Source organism: Chaetodon auriga, chromosome 19 (genome assembly GCF_051107435.1).
Source record: "Chaetodon auriga isolate fChaAug3 chromosome 19, fChaAug3.hap1, whole genome shotgun sequence".
Taxonomy (NCBI): Eukaryota; Metazoa; Chordata; class Actinopteri; order Chaetodontiformes; family Chaetodontidae; genus Chaetodon; species Chaetodon auriga.
Window position 1 is genome coordinate 4,772,565 of NC_135092.1, and position 16,923 is coordinate 4,789,487.

Consider the following 16,923-nt stretch of genomic DNA (forward strand, 5'->3'; position numbering starts at 1 on the left):
GCTGCTATTTCTGAACACGTCATGCACATCCAAACTTAGAATCAGTGAGCCTGATGTGACGAACCGACTGCGTCCACACAAACAGTGAAACGGTGACGAGAACAACAACAAACACAAAAGACTTCAAAGTCATTATTGTACTAAGTCATCTTTAATCAGCTGTCAGATCTCACAATGTCTGGATAAATTTACTGCAAAGTCGATCAATCGTCATCTATAACAAATGCTTCAGCTAGAGAAAATGCAAACAACTGACTCTACAAAGATACAAAACACACATGTTCAGTTCCAGTTTATGACACTTTCACAACCAAAAAGCCATCTGTTTTGTTTTTTTGTTATATTTTTTTGCATTTTACAGCTGTCATGAGCAAATGTATCTTCATATTTTTCCTTAAAGTGGACACTTCAGCTATGTTAAAACAGAAGTATTAAATTCATACTTCACAAAATGTGCCAAAAGCACTGAAACAATGTTTTAAGTAATTGCAAATATTTTACTGACAAGTATTTTTCCCACATAGAACTTAGTCTGGTTTATTTGATCCCGCCTTTAGCAGGTCCAGGTGAGCCGGGCTCTGCCGAGGGAAGATTTTTGATGAGGTCTGATAGTCTTTACCACAGCGTGGCGCTCCTGACCTGAAGCACAGGGACATGATTGTGTTTGGTTTCTTCATTATTATGAGTCTAGTTTTGAGAGACTATCCTATGTGAATGACCTCTGTGATGATTTCTATGAAACAGTAGCTGTCTGTCTGCTAAAATGTTAGCCCTTGCTATATTTTAAACGTGCCAACAAATATGCTGATGCTAGTGTTAAATATTAGTACTAACTGCGGGCATGCTAAGAGAGGAAGCACTGGAAAATAAATCTGCTAATGTACATTTTGGAATCATTTACTCAACAATGGCTATTGGCTCAGTTTATTCAAAAAGCAGCTATTTTTTTACTTAGCTGGCTCCACAGAAAAGTAATAAAAACTGAATACATCCAATTTTTTGCATTCATTGTAGCCATTTCCACAGAAATCAGAGAAACGCTGTTACAGGTAACTTGGAACCCTTCAGAAGTGCTGCTGTATTTTCTTTACATTTTTTGCCATTTACTTAAAATATCTAAATATGGGTTCACTGTGATATTAGTACATGAAGACTTTCATCTTTGTCAAGTGACTTACTTCCTTTAGAAATATTCCCTGATTTTGTTGCAGTGCTTCTAAATGTAGATCTTTCCTTCCAGATGACTTAAAGCATCAATATGTGTACATGTTGTGTAATTATCTTGTGCATACAAGATCTGTGTCTCGTGTGCAAAAGATTCAAGATTTGAATGAGGAAAACGAAAACAAATTAACTACTTTGTTTGGGACGGAGTCTCTTTGAACGCCTCATGAAGAAACGCCACGCTGTCACTGCTATCAGACCCTTTGAAAGAGTTTCGATAATCAAAGAGATGCTTTTAAAATTTCTTAACTTTTCTCATGACAACTCAGCGATTAATATCTGCATCAAACCAAAACCAAAGCAAACTCTTCTGGAAAAAAAAAAAAAAAGAAAAACCCTCACAGAATAAAACAAACATTTATTTGCAGCTCTGACATCAGAAACATTAAACGCATCACAGGTCAGTTCATTCTCATTGTGTCAAACATGCTGACGGTGCAACAAACCCAACAAACACACAGGCATCGATACACGCAGTGAAAACTGAAGAGACGTGTCCAAACGGCAGGCATCAGAGAGGATTCACACGGAGGATTTCCAAAAATAAAAGCTCTGAGAGGTACTTGGATTGATTAGTTGTTTGGATATATCGGGCACAAAAACAACATGATGACTCCTGGTCTCTTCTGCTTGTAATCTAGAATCAATAATGCATTAAAATATTTAGTAGCTCACAAACTTTACAGAGGATCAGACAGAAGAGTTCATAACAGGCACAACATGACTCTTCAAACAGTGTAAACTTTCATAGTGAATTCAAAAACTACCAAAAAAAAACGTGTAAGACTTACGAAAGAGAAAACCAGATTCAATACAGTGAGCAGAAACGTGACGTCAGCAGAAGTCAGATACACCTGTGGCACAACTGAATACTGATGTTAAGCAGAAAAGGCATCGGAGGACAAACGTTTTCTTGGAATTTCAATCAAATTTGAGGAAATATAATGAGCAACATAAAAAGAAAAGGTAAAAGCTGACAAACTGCTTCAGAGGATTGTCACAATTAAAAGGCATTGGGTTCAAGATGTTCAGGAAAATGGTTGTCCGTCGAGGTGAGGCGCACTGGAAGTCTGGACCGAGGCGCAAACGCCACCTTTAACATGATGATACTTTTTACTTGAGTGAATTTTCTCCCGTTTTTATTTGATCTGAGCTGATTCATTTTCATTTGGTAAAAAAAGGAAAAACTAAAGCAATTAAAAGGTTTTCCTTTTTCTTTATTCTGCAATTAAACCACAATTTGTAAATACGGCTGAATTACATTTATGGACAGCCAGCCATTTTTTTCCTAAGTCACAATTTAACTGTCAGAGAAAACTTTTACCAAAAACATGGAAACTTTTGAAGAAGTTAGACGCCTGATTTGTTGCTTTAATGAAATCGACACTTGGCTACCTTTTCAAATGACTTTCAAACACACGTATGAGCCGTTTAAAAGCTGTAATGAACAATATTCTTACAGTAATAAAGGACTGTGTAATGTGAAAGGTGACACTCATAATGAACCTACAGAGCTATGCAGCACGATACAGAGCTTTTAGCCTCTTTCAGCTCACTGTTTTGGTTTTATGGCATATTGAGTGTACAGTTCAGTCTCATCAACCCTCTTCTCAGCAGCAGCTGTTTTCATAAACCTGTCCAGCACCAAACAGCAGACACAGTTAGCCACCAACCACATATTTTCTCAGGAGTTGGTGGAGACCAAATCAGAGCAAACAGGAGAGTAAATTTTGGAATGAAGATATTACTCTGTTTACAGCTGTTTGCTAATACGTTAGCCTTAATAACTTTATAAGGGGTTAACATGTCAATGCTAAAACAAAAATAAAACCTTTGCCAAGAGGATTTCACCATGATGCTGATGGAAGTATTTAGAAATATGTAACTTATACATTATGACTGAATCACTTTAGACCAAAATAAAAGCTAAAAGTGTGACGAGCTGAAACAACCACACCCAGAGATACAGTATTTCCTGGGAACATTATCGCAATAATGCTGCTAAGTAGAACGTGACAGTGTGAGCCATCTCCTTATGTTCGTCTCCTCACATGAGCCATCTCCTTATGTAATTAGCGAATTAACAGCAATCAGTGTTTAATATGGACTGAGATTAGCTGTTGGCAGACAACTCTGCTTGGCAAAAAAACGAAAATAAAAACACATTTTTGGAAGTGTGCAGGCAGTTTTTCTCTGAGTGAACAGCAGAATGAGGTTTGGGTTTGTGTTGTTTCTTTTTTTTATTTGGCACACTGGCTGATTAAATGTAGGTGAAAAGGAGGTGAAGCCAAAGCTCTATGGTGCTTTCACTTAAAGGTCGAGAGAGAACAATACTGAAAATATTACTGAAAAAATATCACATTTTTTCTCATTTTGCCATTAACAAGCCCCACATACAGTATATTGAATATCACTGTACCCATTTGGCAGCCAATGGATTCAGTACACTTTGAGAACCAACCTGCTGCAATCCTAATATTATGCAGCTGTGAGCTTGGTAAACCCTTACCTCAGCTCACTGATGGACAAAATAAGGTTTAAGCTGCCAGCAGGTGGCAAGCAAAATGATAATTCCCCTTGTTTCTGGTGCACCTCAACTGAGCTCAACATTTTTCATGAAATAAGGCAGATCAAGGTGTTTCTTGATATTAAGAAAACGGTTGAGTTGCACTTGAAACAAAAGAGATCATCTTGGGATCTAAGATGATTCTTAATGGTAAATTTAATTCTAAAATGCTTCTGAAGATGGTTTTTGCTGTGCTCAAGCATAGCGTCTTGGTGCAAAACATGCAGCCTTTTAAACTGATAACATCATGTGATTAGGTTTTCTGCACAGCAACTGTTTAATGGCCTGGTATGCATTAAAAAAAAAAAAAAACAATATAGTGTTAAGCAACAAAAAGTTTTGAGAAAGTAAAAAGTTGGTCCACAGTAACCAAAAAGTCCAGTTCAGAGCAAAGAAAAAAGTTCTACTCTACTTCTTCAAGAGTTTAGAATAGTGTATTTTCTTCATGTTAGAGACACGTTTTATTGATAAATTGCAATTTTCAGGTTAATTTGACAATTGAGCTTAAGAGCACTATAGTAATGACGGATGAGAAAATAAAAAAAAAGAAAAGGGAGCGTGAGATCCAAAGAATATAACAAAAATATGATGACACAAATAAAAATCTATGTTTTACATTTCTTTTAATATAAATAATTGGTCACTTTATATTCTAACAACATTGGTCGTGTATGGGGCCTTAAAGCGATATTTCACTGTCTGATTATAAAGACACGAGAGGTCAACATCTAACATCAGCTGCTCTGAAAAGCCGACATCTCCCGACTGACATTTGGCCTTTCAGCCATTATCGTACAATGATTTCATTTTCTCTTACATTGCATCCACAGAGCAGCTGATCTTTAGCTGACTTCTCTCAAACTCTCAGAGATGAAAGTCTGTTGCGCCACAGTGGAATAACGCTTTACAAGCCAAGGCAGTATACGTGTCAGTTTGGAACAATACGTTTATCCTGGTCTAGGACACTCGATTCATGATATACAATGGAGGCTTTTTTTCACATGTGCCATGCTATACCCATATCTGTCCTGTATTATGAAGGTCTGCAAATCTGCAGTCAGCCACGTCTGACACCATCATGGAGGTCTAAAGGAGAATGAGCTGTGCAAGAGCAAAGTATAACCAACTGCTGGCAGCTAAATAACTTATCTTTATTTACTTACTAAAATATAATTTAATATAGGCCTAATATTTATCGACTTAGCTCATCGTGGATTTGGAGATTATTACATGCTGTAATCTAAAGTTAGCAATGGAAGCTAACAGGCTGACTTTAGCCTCACAGGAAAACAATCATCGATCAGTCTGAATCAGAGCGGACGTCACAGTTGGCAGACAGGTCGGATGTTGCTGTGGGCAGCCACTCACTCAGGTGTCACAGGCCTCCAACATGACACCATAGCCAATTATACGAAACACAATTTTTAGCGAACACCTTGAAACACTGACAAATGACCGTGTGGCTAATATGGGTACAGCATTAGGAAATGTGCAGTGTGAAACAGGGAGGAACATTTACATAAAAACACGTTGCTCACACAGCTGCTCAGCCTGGTTGCTCTGGAGGAAAAGGTTTCAGGAGCGGACCATGACTTCATTTACACAGACACACAGCCTGATGTTCAACTCTTTATGGCCCAGATTAGGTTGTCACTGGATGACAGCGTCAACAGGAAGCAAGATCTGTTATGAAGCCATCAGATGAGGCTTTTAAAGAGACAAATTAAATTTTTAAATCTCTGTTTGCCTGTTTAGATCCATTTAAATCATTCAAAACACAAATTGGGAGCGTGCAGAGCTTAGTTCCCAGGCTGCATGTTTTAACTGAGGCACATTATGTATCTGACAGTGATGAAACTGTCCCCTCCTGTTTTAATTTCCTCCTGGACGGCATTAAAGGCATACAGGCTGAGACTGTATTAACTTGAAGATCCACTAGAGGGGGACATGGTTGTTTCATTGCCAGACTGGCAGACAGCTGGGAAAGGAGAAGGAATAATAAAAGAGAGGGAAGGAAAAGAAGAGCAGAAGATGGTTCAGGTTAGCTCTAAAGAGAAGAGTGAACAGGAGAAGATGAACAAGCATGCAAAAGAAGGAGGGAGCGTGGTGGGTACAAAGAAGGACAGACGACAGAGGAGCGCTGACTGGTCATTTCCTGAATCGCCTCTTCATCTAGCATGCACATTTTTTCTCACTGGTCTGCCCGTCATCGAGCTTTGTGGCCCCGTTTCCATTGGCTGGCTCGGCGGGCGGTTTGTCGACGCACTGCTCCATCCTCTTCATGACCAGGTCCAACAGCGTGATCACCGCCTTGTCCACCTCCGCCCCCGTCGCTGCACTCGTCTCAAAGTACGGGATTCTGTGAGCAGCAAGGACAGAAATATCTGTTTGAGAGCTCCACAATAGTAGAAGGTCTTAGTCCAGTACGTCATGCCCATTTTCTAAATTATCCAATCATTATCAGATTAATTTCAGATAATAGATAGTCCATAACAGTCAGCAATAGGGGGCATTTATTGTTTTTGTCAAAGCTACATAATTATTGCTAGATGCATCAATAATGGATCATTACTTCATTAGTTGTTTTATCTCTAAACATGAACAAATCTTAACATGCTCCAGATACTGTTTCCCTGTACACATCTGTATGCAAAGACGGTCTAATCTGACCCTTTGCTTAATTAACCTGTTAATCATTTTAGCACATGTCTGCACATGATGATTTCCACATCAATATTTCTTACTTAACATATAATTTTTTTAAATTCTTCTATTACAAAAGGTTGCTGTTAGTGACAGTGAAACCTCAAAACTCGTCAGTGAGATAACAACACAAGATGATAACATGACTTTGATAATGAACTCTTTGCGAGTCAGCTGCTGAGGAATCTGGGAAACAGTCAGTAATCTGATGGATGGTTTGGAAAATGATCACCAATAATGAATTCAGTCCAAGGTTTGTGATTAATGTGCTAAAACTAGCAAAACTACCACAGGATCCTTTAAAATGCAACCACTTAGACCTAAAACAATTAGTAACCAATTAGAAAACAAGACATGAACAGGAATAGATTGTTTGAGTAATTTATGACTTTATTGACTGAACAACCAAATGATTAATAAATTAGATTACTGATATAACAATTGGTGGTAAAAGCTCTAGAAGGATTTTTTTTTCTTTTGAATAGTTATTGTTTAAAACACCATAAATAATGAATCGATATTTGACCTCCTCTGTTTGACATGTGCAGTACAATGACTGTGGAAATGAGACTGAATCTGTCAATTTAAATGTGTGTAAGAGTTTAAGACAGAGTTTATTACTTCCTGGAACACAATTCTGTTGCCAGGCAACATCAGACCGATGTCTTGGTTGGCTGGAAGAACACCAGGAAATGTCTGAACATGTCTAACAGGAAGCAATTTGTTGAGAAATTGTGAGCTGTCAGCGCTGCATGTGCCATGTTCTGTGTATACAGTGTAATGTTGTGTTTTCTCTGCTTATCTTACAATTAGCCCTTTGCTGTGTGATATAATAAATAATAATAACAACAATAACAATAGTAACAGGTCTTTATTGCTCCCCTGTTAGCTTAATTTAAAGCTTAGCCAGCTTCCTAGCTTAGCCTCTGGTCACCCACAGTTAATGCAGCGGCGCTAACTACGTTAGAAAGATTTGTGTTAACTGTTCCGCCTCCGTTACTTTAAATGTCACAGGCACTCCAGATAGCTTCAGCAGCAGGCTTGTTAGCAATGGCACTAGCATAGCCTCGTCAGCAGATGATGCAAAGTTAGTCCTCGTTTGCCAGCGTGGGATGTTTTGCAAGAACAAGCAACCAGCAAACATACAGTATTATGCAATAACCACACGTAAGGAAACATAGGATAAATTAATTAAGAGTGTCTAATCTGAAGAGCAAAATTTAAGTTAATTATTAGTCTCTCTTCATTTTAAGCCAAGCTCAGGGAACAGACACTGGGTAGCTGCCCTGAGAGATTTTAAATTGCTATATGGATTGCATATGGCTACACCACATAGAGCCTGAGAGGTAATGAGTAAATTTTGATGTTTAATTCTAAATACCACAGGTGATATGGAGAGGGCAATACTGGGTAAATAGAGTCTTGAGTGAAAGTGAAAAGCTGAGCTCCCTGATGAACTGGTTTTATCTTGCACACATATAAAGTTGGATACTAAGTTGAGGAAAATTATGCTCACTCCCTCCAATATTCTTAACATTCCAGTCATCCTTACTCCAAATCAAAAATACACACCAATTACAGTACATGAAATCCAAACCCACCCGTATTTATCAGCCAGCTCCTTGGCCTGTTTCTCCTGAACCTCCCGCTGGTCGGCCAGGTCCGCCTTGTTTCCGACCAACACAATATCTGGATTCTCACAGTAGGCATTGGCCTGCAGCTGGCCTGGAAATGATGCAAACAAACAACAACAGAAAACAGATAAGATGTACAAGTGCAACACAGAAAAACAGTTTTTTCACATAGTAACATATTAAATAGTTTCACTTACTGCTGTTTCATTTTATGTTTCCTTCATAAGACCTTAATTTATGTGAGAATATAATGAAGACTCTGATGTCCCCTGTAGAGTTTTTGACCACTAGTGGCTCTGTAATGTTTTGATAGCAAAATCAGACAAAGACCCCAAGCTAAAACAATGCAGATTTCTAAACACGTAAAGACAATGAGACGTCGACATACTCATCCAATTTCTGACGTTGAGGAAGCTCTGCTGGCTGGTGAGATCAAACATCAGCAGGAACCCCATGGCGTCCCTGAAGAACGCCGTTGTCAGGCTGCGGAACCTGAAACGCACAGGAGAACAATTTCTCTCAAAATATGAAAGCAGTTCATTACTTCCACGACAGGCTGAGGGGGCAGCAGCTCATGCCATTCCTCTAACGTTTGTCTTGATGCTATGTTTGCGGCATGTACAAGAAAAGATAAAACTTTATTAATCCCACGTGGAGGAAATTACATTGTTACAGACAGCGAAGCGTGAAAGAGAGACATAGAAAAGAACAAAAAAAGACAATAAAAAACGATAGAGAATAAAATCAACTATATATATATATATATAAATTATATACGATATGTGAGAATACTATTGCCAGTATGATTGACTATTTTTGTCTAAACATTCCCTCCAGACATGTTTTTGTGACATAAAAATGCTTTGCTTTGAATAATAATTTGTGTCTAATGTAGTTTCTCCTCAAAAAATGTCCCCATCTCTGAATAGTGACAAACAAAAAGCATTTAGCAGCTTAAGAGCTGGATATGTTTACTCTGAAGTCGGTGGAGACCAAAACTGAGTGAAAGGAGAGTGCATAATATTGTCTTACATTCATCAGGTTGACAAAAACACAACTCACTGATAATATATTACTCCATATTTGCTCAATGGGCAAATACAATAAACCTTGTAAAACAAGTTCGACATATAAACTCAAAAACTGTTGGTAAAGTGTTCACAGCTTGTTTCCACAGCCAAAAAAAATGTTAACACAGACTTAACTGCACAAATCCTATTAAAAAAGCTTATTATGCTTTTTTTATGGCGAGTAAAATTCAATCTTCCAATTAGAGATGATCGCTGTAATGCTTAGCTACAGCTAGTAATGGGACTTCTCCAGCTGATCTGTATGTTCTGTGGCATTTTGGGCTTCTGGGTGTGACCCACAAGGAGCATAGCTCTGTGTAAACAAGCTATATGAAGCTTTATCAGCAAATATGTAACATGCAAAGAAACGGGATGAAGTGCAGATACAGATTCATTCTGACGAATCGATCATGCAGGTGGAATAGTGCCAAGGTGCTCAATTAAATTATCGTGAAGATCAGTTTATGAACATCTGAATTTGTTTCGTTGCACTGAGCCGAAGAAACGAAGTTAACATTATGTAACTGACACTGACTCATCCTGCAATGAGTCATCAGGCCTTTGTAAACAGATTCAACAGATCGAGGCCAGTTCCAATTAAAGGCCGCACACACACTCACGGACATGATTGACATATACTCTACAGGCAAGGACACACATAGACTCTGCACATGTATATGTTTATATAGCACACACATACCCAATCACAGGCACTGATCTGTTGTTTCTCCCTCATGCTCAATGTCAGCAAGGAGCTTTCACTTGTTACAATCTCTGTCTAAATGGGATTAGCCATTACTGCAAGTCAAGATGTGTTCCAGTATAACCACAATTTAATATGTGCAATATGTTTTAAATCCAGAATGGAGATCAATGAATGTCTGTCAATCAAGCAAGAAATTAAGTCTGAATAGTTTCTTTCCAGCAAGACCCAATTTGAAAGAGGTCAGCTACTGAGGAGGGTAAAAACTTACTGACTCAGGGTTTTCCCATAAATGTCAATACAGCCAGTCAGATTTCTTGGAGCAGCATCTACTGGCTATTAGAGGATCTGCAGCTGAGCACACCTCAGCTTTGTGTGCAGGCTTTTCAGACAGCGGACATTAGAAAACTATAACTGTGACGAGTGAAAAAAAGAGCCAGTCCCAGTGTGAGGAGCAGCCCACCTCTCCTGTCCAGCTGTGTCCCAGAGCTGAAGGTGAACCTTGAAGGTTTTCCCTGTGGTTTGCCCATTGGTTGCTGTGTATACCTGAGGAGAGAGAAACAAAACTAGCTTAGTTTTTATCCATCAGATACAATGAACATGCGCTAATAAGGGGGTGAATGGAGAAAACTGAACACCATGACCTCCTACAGGCAGGGTTTATCACACTTCTAGGCTTTTGTCTTCCTTGATCCATTTTAAGGGGCAGCTATAGTCTTTTACATGGTCCCTGCCTTTGCGTTGTAGACAGCATTCCATCAATATATTGAAATGCAAATAAAAGACTAAACCACAGTCATCTCAATGACCCCTGTGTTGACACAGCATGTTGCAGATGCAGGGAAAAATCCAGCATTTCCCATCAAAAAAGTTGAACCTCACTTTCACAGCAACGCATGACATCAGGCAAAACGATTAAATACGAGCATGAAGAGCTGGAAGGACTCTGTATAGCTAACATAGCTGTATGGCATAGCCTGTGTTTTTTTTAATAAGCTTAACAAAGACAGCCTGTCCTGCATATGAATTCCTACAAAATATGATGCATCAGTTATGTTTTAGAGTCTCTGCATTTGTAGAAAAAAAGATTAATTGTGTCTTTACCAAGCTTAAAAAACCCAGCATTTTATTTTTGGCCATATTGCCCGGGCCTTCACACATTCCTTGCATATCACTTTGTAAGGTGCATGGTGTTATTGTACTGTTTCCCTGGCGACTGTGGAGAGAGAAGATTGTTAGTGTGATACATTTGCACAGTTGTAAAACCTTTCCTTCGTAGTATTATAAACTGCTTTGCAGTGTTTTAGCATCTGCTAAGCCTTCCAACTGTCAGATGTGTGAATGACACAAACCTCCAGGATCATATTTCATCATCTCACTGGTACCTGAAGCAACACACCACCACCAACGCAGCCCCTTGTGATTTTTAACAGTGCTGTTTTCTGAGTCTGAAAACCTCGGCAGGTCTATGACACTAACGGTGATGTGGACAGCGAGACCGGCTGTGTAATGATAACCTCTCGTGTGCGGCAGCTGGTTGTGTCTGTCTCTGCAGGAAGCCTCCAGCGTCATTCTCACCTCTGACTGCTCCCAGATGAGACACTCTGTCACTTTCCGTGACTCTGTTAAGGCTGCGTTCACCACAATCATGTTCAGAGCAGTTCATTTGAACTTATTTTTGGTTCAGTTTGGTTTAAGCTGTACATCTGACAGTCCTCCTTAGTGAGGCCAGAGGTGCAGTTCGTTATTGAGGCTCAGGATTGTTGAGGTTGGACACAAATGCCACAACTGCACGTTATTCCACTTTCATATTATTTCAATATTAATCAAACACAGATTAATTTGATTTTCCAAAGTAAGATCTGTTTTTCTGTTTTTTTCTGTGAAAACAGCTGGATGCCACAGCTGCCACACTAACAACCCAAACATCTAAGAGAAGACTAGATTTGTTTCAATCAGTTCTCAATCTAGAAAAGACAGAAACACACCACATTAAAAGAAAAAAAAAGGGAAGGTACTGGAGTTGGAGAAATAAGGTTGTAGTGCTCTGTCACATGATATTCAACTTTTTGATGGACTGCAGTGTTTTACCAGAGCACCCTGCATTGGCATCCCATTGTGTTGCCAAACTGGCTCCACTGGAATTAAATGAGGGCTGAGACATTAGCTGCTTAAATCATTATCAGTAGAGGTTTTAAATCAACTGCATGTTCACTACATTTAACTCAGTGTATGGCAGCTGGAGATGTGGCTTCAGTTTACCAAAACTGTCCAGTAAACGGCCTGGTTGGGAGTCTTTCAACTTTTATCTACAAATTCTGGCTCAAAAGCTAAACAAACAGATCCACATTCAGCATTCAGCTTGGTGTTCCATTAAGACCCTGAGGAGGAGCCACTGACATCACTGGACTGAGCTGTGTTCACACGCGTCTGCTTCTGTTTGACTCTTGACTCTTGAAAATGGGGTGTGATCTTCACACACACACACACACACACACACAGACACACACACACAGAGGAGGTGAGGAACAACAATCAATCCTATGAGTCATCCGAAGCAGAGGGATTAAAGCAGCATCATCAGTACAATATCATCCAACGTGTGCAGGCAGAATAGCACCAAGGTGACCAAACCTCTGACCGAGGCAAGCCTCAGCCAGATGAGTCTGAATCACATAACTGCATCTCACACTCACATGTCTGCATGTATTTATCCTAACGAGACTTCAGCAAAAGGAGTAAATGTTTTCAACAGGTCTCAGTGATAGTTTAAAGAGGTACTTCACTCAAAATCAATCCTCCGAGTGACAAAACCCCCAACGGACTTGAAAGGTGGCTATAAAACACTAGTTCCTTCTCAGAGAACTGCAGCTCTGTCTGTAAGCTTTACAGATGAATCTAATACCAACAAGCTCTCAGAGTGGAAAAATAACATTAACCAAAGCCTCTTCAAGGAATAATCTGACATTGCTTTCTTGGAGACAGTGAGAGCAATGACAACGCTCTTACATCAGTTTGTTAAATGCTTAGCTTAGCACAGGGAAACAGCTAGCCTGGCTCTGTCCTAAGTTAAAAATCTGCATCTTATTGCCTCTAAAACGCACAAATCAACATGCCACATCCAGTTCGTTTAATTCTGCAAGACAATGATAGTTTCGGCTTTTATGGCGAGTTAAATGCTGACTATTTCTTGCCACTTATGCCATCAGGTGCTCATGTCAATATGCAGTTTTGATATTTCAGTTCCAATGCACTCATCAACTATTCAGAACAACAGCTATTTAACCACATTAACTCCCTGGATAAGGACATTCTGGCTACTAGACCATGACCGATTCTGTCAGTATGAAGCTCCCACTGTAATCTTAACCTGGTAGCTTTTGTTCTTAAACTTAGCTGACCCATCATCATAACAGCAGCAGTCTAGAAAAGGCTTGGGGTGAGCTTACTTCTTTCTAACTTAACACCCCCATCATTTTTAGTTGTGTTCATACTCATCCGCACTTGAAGCAGCTTATCAGAATTCACACAGCTTCCTCTCCTCTAACTTTTGCTTTTATTCTTGTGAAATAATGGATGCTTTCATTTCCTAAGTTGCGATGAAGCTTTAGATAAATTAAGCATGACTGAAAACCAGAAAGGCCAACAGAAACATCTAAATCCTAGCAGACACATGAATTTCCCATGCATTCCTGCTTTTGTTTCTAAACGGCACTGATATAAAGGGATTAGAGCTCACCACTCTCTTTTCCCTGAAGTCGATGCCAACTGTGGTGATGAACTTGGGGTTGAACTTGTTGTCTGTGTATCGGTACAGGAAGGTGGTTTTCCCCACGCCGGAGTCCCCCAGGGCAAGGAGCTTTATAAGGTAGTCATAATCCCCATCAGTCATAGTGATGACTGCAATAAACCTGTGGAAAACAGATAGAGTCACGTTAACATAGCTGAAGATTCCATTGGCTTTCTGTGTGTGTGTGTGTGTGTGTGTGTGTGTGTGTGTGTGTGTGTGTGTGTTTACAACAGCATGTGACAGGAATAAAATAGAAGTTAAACAAGCCGACAAACAGAAAATGTACCAATGACAGAGAACAGATGTTTGTCTGTAGCTGTGCTTCTAAGTGTTGAATTCAAAGAGAACTACTGAAATATCACAAAAGAGAAAAAGAAGAAAATGTGAATTTGTGTGTTTCCATCACCTGATTTGGAGTGAATAAACTGTCACCTAAAGCACACTTTCATCAGCAGGTGGTGATCCAGTCAGTACAGGATTTTAAAATATGTCGATGAAAACATGGGACTGTTGTCAGAGGGTCATCCTGATTATTCACAATATAAATCTAGGAATTAGTGTTTATTCTGAAAATGAAATGAGTAAAAATCACAAGACTCGAATCTAGTGACGGAACACACCAAAGCACATTTACTGTTGTAGATGCCTGAAGTCTACTGAGCGTCACCTAGAGGCTGCAGCGTCAAGCACAACTGCAGTATGAAAGTGTTCAACAGGACGAACAACGAGCTGAGGACTAGGCTATTCTTAGAAGCTTCCTGGTAGTAGAACTAGAAATGTCCTGAGGATGGTGCTAGAGGAAAGGTTAGGGGGGGTCACCAAAGTCGGCTGGGCTCCTCTCTGGGGGATCATGAGCAGCCACAGGAAATCTGGCCTCTAGTTATTGACAGAGTGATACTTCACACTTTAACCCACCACATAGGCACAAACAGCAGAGTCAAAGATGATGAACTGGCACGTAGGATCAGAGGAAGTGCATTATCAACGGCATGCACTTATTTCAGTAAAGAAGTACTCCTACGAATCAGTAGTTTAGATGGTATCTGAAGGAAAGGAATGCAGTTTTTAGGTGAAACGCTTGAATCAAGTGTTCATGTTCTGTGTCTAATGAGTTGTAATGTGGGGTCTGTTTGCCTCATGGCTAAATGTGGTATATTTAGAGAGGAGATCATAAGACTCTAATTCACTCAGCTGAGAGGAAGCACATATAACGCTGTGCTTTATTACAGTGAGGACAGTGATTAACCAGCAGCTCTGATCTGATCACAATAACTTCACTGTACAGCAGACAGCATGGTGAGGATTAGGGTGACACTATTCAACAGCCAGACTGAGGAAAAGATAGTACTATAGTACATCTAACCAGCACTCAATCCTTGTCATAATGCTCATCACATTTATAAAAACTGCACTGACTTAACCCTACATACACTCAATTCAGTGTTTTGCTCAACAACACTTAAACATGTGGACAGGAGGACTAAATGATGTCCTTCACCACCCTTGGTATGTACAGCCATAACAAAAAGGGAGCTGAAGTGAATCCACAACAATCACAATCACATTAACATTTGTTGTAACACAATTACTTGAATCCCAGCCATTAAACAGAGCCTTAATCAACATCACCATTTCTAAGCCACACCATCATAAACCCAGGTTGGACAAAAGACAGCATTGGTGGACATCATGAATATGGAACAAGGCAAGTTGCAGTCACACTGTTGTTCTGGTAAATTTGTTATTTATTTATGTTATTTCATAACAAATAAATGTTCAATTTTGTTAAGATCACTAAGGTTTCCAAAAGGCCAATGAAAAAAATGTTGAATACAAATTTGCACTGAATTATGGAGGCTAGTGGAACAGCTAGCATGTATTCTTGAGAGTATATTAACATGTCATGCTAAAGTGCTAATGTGCTAATGTGCTGACATCCTAATCATTAGCACACTAACAAATCTAACTTTAGCATGTAGCATTGAAATTTCCTGTCTGTACTCGTGCTTAAATGTTAGCATGGTAACATAGTAAGCGTCGCACATGTATCAGGAAGTTAACATCCAATAATTATTGTGAAGTATTGTGAAGTTGTTAAATGCATACTGTATACATGTTACCATTCATTTATGTCAACATGCTGAGGTGACGAAAATCCAGCTAAGTTTGATGAAAGCTGAGCAGCTCTGACAGCGCAGAGCCGAGCTTGACGAGCTGAAGATAAGGTATACGGTACAGAGGAGATCCCCTGTGATTAATAGCAACTACTCAGTATTTTAATCAGCAGCTGTATGGACGCTTCATGAGATTTGACAAATAAAGAAAGCACTAATCCTACAGATAGAATGACATCAGAGCTGTCCAATGCTACACCATGTTGGTGTGTGGGAAAAAAAATTAAAATCCAAAGTGATGCCGTAACACACAGCAGACCTTTCAAATCACTAAATAACCAACAAATGCATTGCCACGCATTGACAACACACCTGTAGCTTTCAGTGTAAGACAAACAAAAATCTAAAAGTGCATGGTTTGCTGTAGAAATGGTCCAGAGTACTGTTCAGTATGAGGTAAAAAAGGGTCTTTTATTAAGGTCTAGAGAACAGTCCTTATAACTCAGTTAGGGGGAGACACTTTGGTGCCACATGACAGTAACCTGATAGATGTTATTTTCTCCCCCTGCTCTTGCCCTCACACATTTAGCATCCATCAGTCCTGACACTGATGAAGCCTTCTGGCGGTGCGAGGCTGGGGGTGAGACGGGAGGGAGGGGCTTATTGATCTGTCGTCACTGGTGGAAAACCAGGAATGTTTGTAGTTTAATCGGTCATTCATGATTCCCTGAGGGTTCAACAGTTAACAGCAGCTCGGTCAGCTGACGGCAGAGAACGGCACGACTCACAGTCACAACAGAACAAACAACAGAACGAGACAGAAGAAAGGAGGGATTTATTTCAAACTGTATCCTCATTTTGATTGTGATGGAGGCAGAAACTATTTTGAAATGCCAACAATACCCATATCATGTCTGGTCATCAACTCCTTTGACTTTGAATGCAAGTTTTTATATTCATCATCTACACATGTGTTGTTCTCCTTAGATCACCCAACATTAGTGCATCATACTGCATCCTCTACAGCAATATAATGATCAGTAAAATCAATTCATCTAGTATCGGGCTCTGGCTATACCCATGAAAAAAATACGGAAAACGACCTATCTATGCTATGTT

At 39.5% G+C, this 16,923-nt stretch overlaps 1 protein-coding gene across 2 annotated transcripts in view; it reads right to left on the bottom strand.

The window, feature by feature from the left end:
- Positions 1–1,562: 1,562 nt before the first annotated feature.
- rab27b (RAB27B, member RAS oncogene family) overlaps positions 1,563–16,923 on the bottom strand; it is a 55,799-nt gene continuing 40,438 nt past the window's right edge. For both annotated transcript variants that reach the window (XM_076758028.1, XM_076758029.1), the window contains exons 2-6: positions 13,640–13,811; positions 10,364–10,446; positions 8,516–8,619; positions 8,095–8,218; positions 1,563–6,149 (exon numbers count right to left, since the gene is read on the bottom strand). In XM_076758028.1, the coding sequence (XP_076614143.1) occupies positions 5,963–6,149; positions 8,095–8,218; positions 8,516–8,619; positions 10,364–10,446; positions 13,640–13,792 (651 nt within the window). In that variant the 5' untranslated portion in view covers positions 13,793–13,811 and the 3' untranslated portion in view covers positions 1,563–5,962. The remainder of the gene's footprint in view (positions 6,150–8,094; positions 8,219–8,515; positions 8,620–10,363; positions 10,447–13,639; positions 13,812–16,923) is intronic.